The 1437-nt window shown below is 39.9% G+C and overlaps 1 protein-coding gene across 1 annotated transcript in view; it reads right to left on the reverse strand.

The window, feature by feature from the left end:
• Window positions 1–317: 317 nt before the first annotated feature.
• The window catches only part of LOC102205531 (integrin alpha-10-like), a gene marked incomplete at its 3' end in the record, with an annotated part of 3762 nt that continues 2642 nt past the window's right edge, over window positions 318–1437 (reverse strand). Inside the window, exons 4-6 of the mRNA XM_005755418.1 lie at window positions 773–897; window positions 545–684; window positions 318–448 (exon numbers count right to left, since the gene is read on the reverse strand). Coding sequence (XP_005755475.1) covers window positions 318–448; window positions 545–684; window positions 773–897 — 396 coding nt within the window. The remainder of the gene's footprint in view (window positions 449–544; window positions 685–772; window positions 898–1437) is intronic.

Raw genomic sequence — 1437 nt, forward strand, 5'->3', positions numbered from 1 at the left:
AAAGGGCGTGGCCAAAAGAAAAGGACTTGTAGACAAATCTCCGCCCACCTTTTCTTAATGGTTTAAACCCCAAGCTTGCGAGGGGCAGTCAGTCAGGTAAATGTAAAGTGTAAAATAATCATGTAAAATGTCTTTTATATGGCACCAAGCCCTTTGAGGCTCGGCTAAATTCAGAATCTTATGTGACATGTCCATAGTGCGTGCTATGGCTTAAAACAGCTCACAAAACTGGCGCTTTAAGGAAAAGTGGTGATTGAACGATGTGTTAAAGTCATCAGAGAGTGAATAAATAAACTGATGATGTTCAACATTCTTACTGCTCTGTTGATGGAGTAGCTGACGCAGGTGTTTTCATCTCTCAGCTTCAGGGTCTGACTGAACATACTTTGACTTGCTTGACTCGTCACATTAAGTGTGCATGTGATGTTCAATGCTGAGCTCACTGGCCCTGAAAAAAGTCACATTAAATAAATACACATTAATCTGAATTTTTAAAAAACAGTTTTAATGTCCCACATTTGTCCGCTCATCACGACAAACTTACCTGCTTTGCTCTTTGTTGCTTCGACCTTTTCAAAGCATGCCGTTATTTTAACCAAAGCTACATTTTTATCTGGACTCAGGGCATCAAGGTTCTCAGGGTGAAAAGACAGACGAGCCAAGACGTTGAAGACCGGCTTGGATCTGAAAGGAAGCGAATGAACTTAAATAGATTGTCGCTTCTTCTGTCGCTTAGCTTCTTTTATAGGTGCAGTGTTCATATAATATTCACCTGAATACAACAGCTGCACCACGTGATTCAACCACAACACCCGGGAGTCCATCCTCCCCGAGGTCCCCAAAGATGGCCCTTCCAAAGAATTTCAGCCCATGGTCGATATTTTTTCCCATGATTCTCTGAAATAAGAAGATATTAGAGCCGAGTCTAAATACCTCTTTCAGATGACATTACATGTCTGTGTGCTCTCATAAGTGTAAGTCTGATAATATTATCATGCTGCAGATAATTAAACTTCAATGCAAATGCACAGAGGATTTTGAGAGTGTACGAACACAACTCCATAAGCACAGACAAAAAAGAGAAAAGGCTCTGCACGTCGTTCAGTCGTTATTCTACAATATTTTGACTTGAATACATTTAGGCTGGCAGGTTGTGGAGTCTGACAGAGAAACAGAGATTCTACATGTTCTAAACCCACCATTTGAACTAGTGTTGGACACAAAGTTCTTTGGGCAGGTTGTCATATCTTTGAAGTTATATTACAGCATTACTAAAACAATCAAGAGGCAAGCATGGAGGGGCAACAGTGTTGTGCAGATCCATCGTTTGTGCCTCAGTTCTCTGATGGTTTATAAGATTTGAAGGTTATAGAAATAATTTTCCTCCTGAATCTTTGATAATAACGTAAGTAATAAAGGTCTTTTAAAGGCTTTTTT

This window comes from Pundamilia nyererei, unplaced genomic scaffold, assembly GCF_000239375.1.
Source record: "Pundamilia nyererei isolate P.nyererei 1_Seehausen unplaced genomic scaffold, PunNye1.0 scaffold01431, whole genome shotgun sequence".
In the NCBI taxonomy this organism is placed as follows: Eukaryota; Metazoa; Chordata; class Actinopteri; order Cichliformes; family Cichlidae; genus Pundamilia; species Pundamilia nyererei.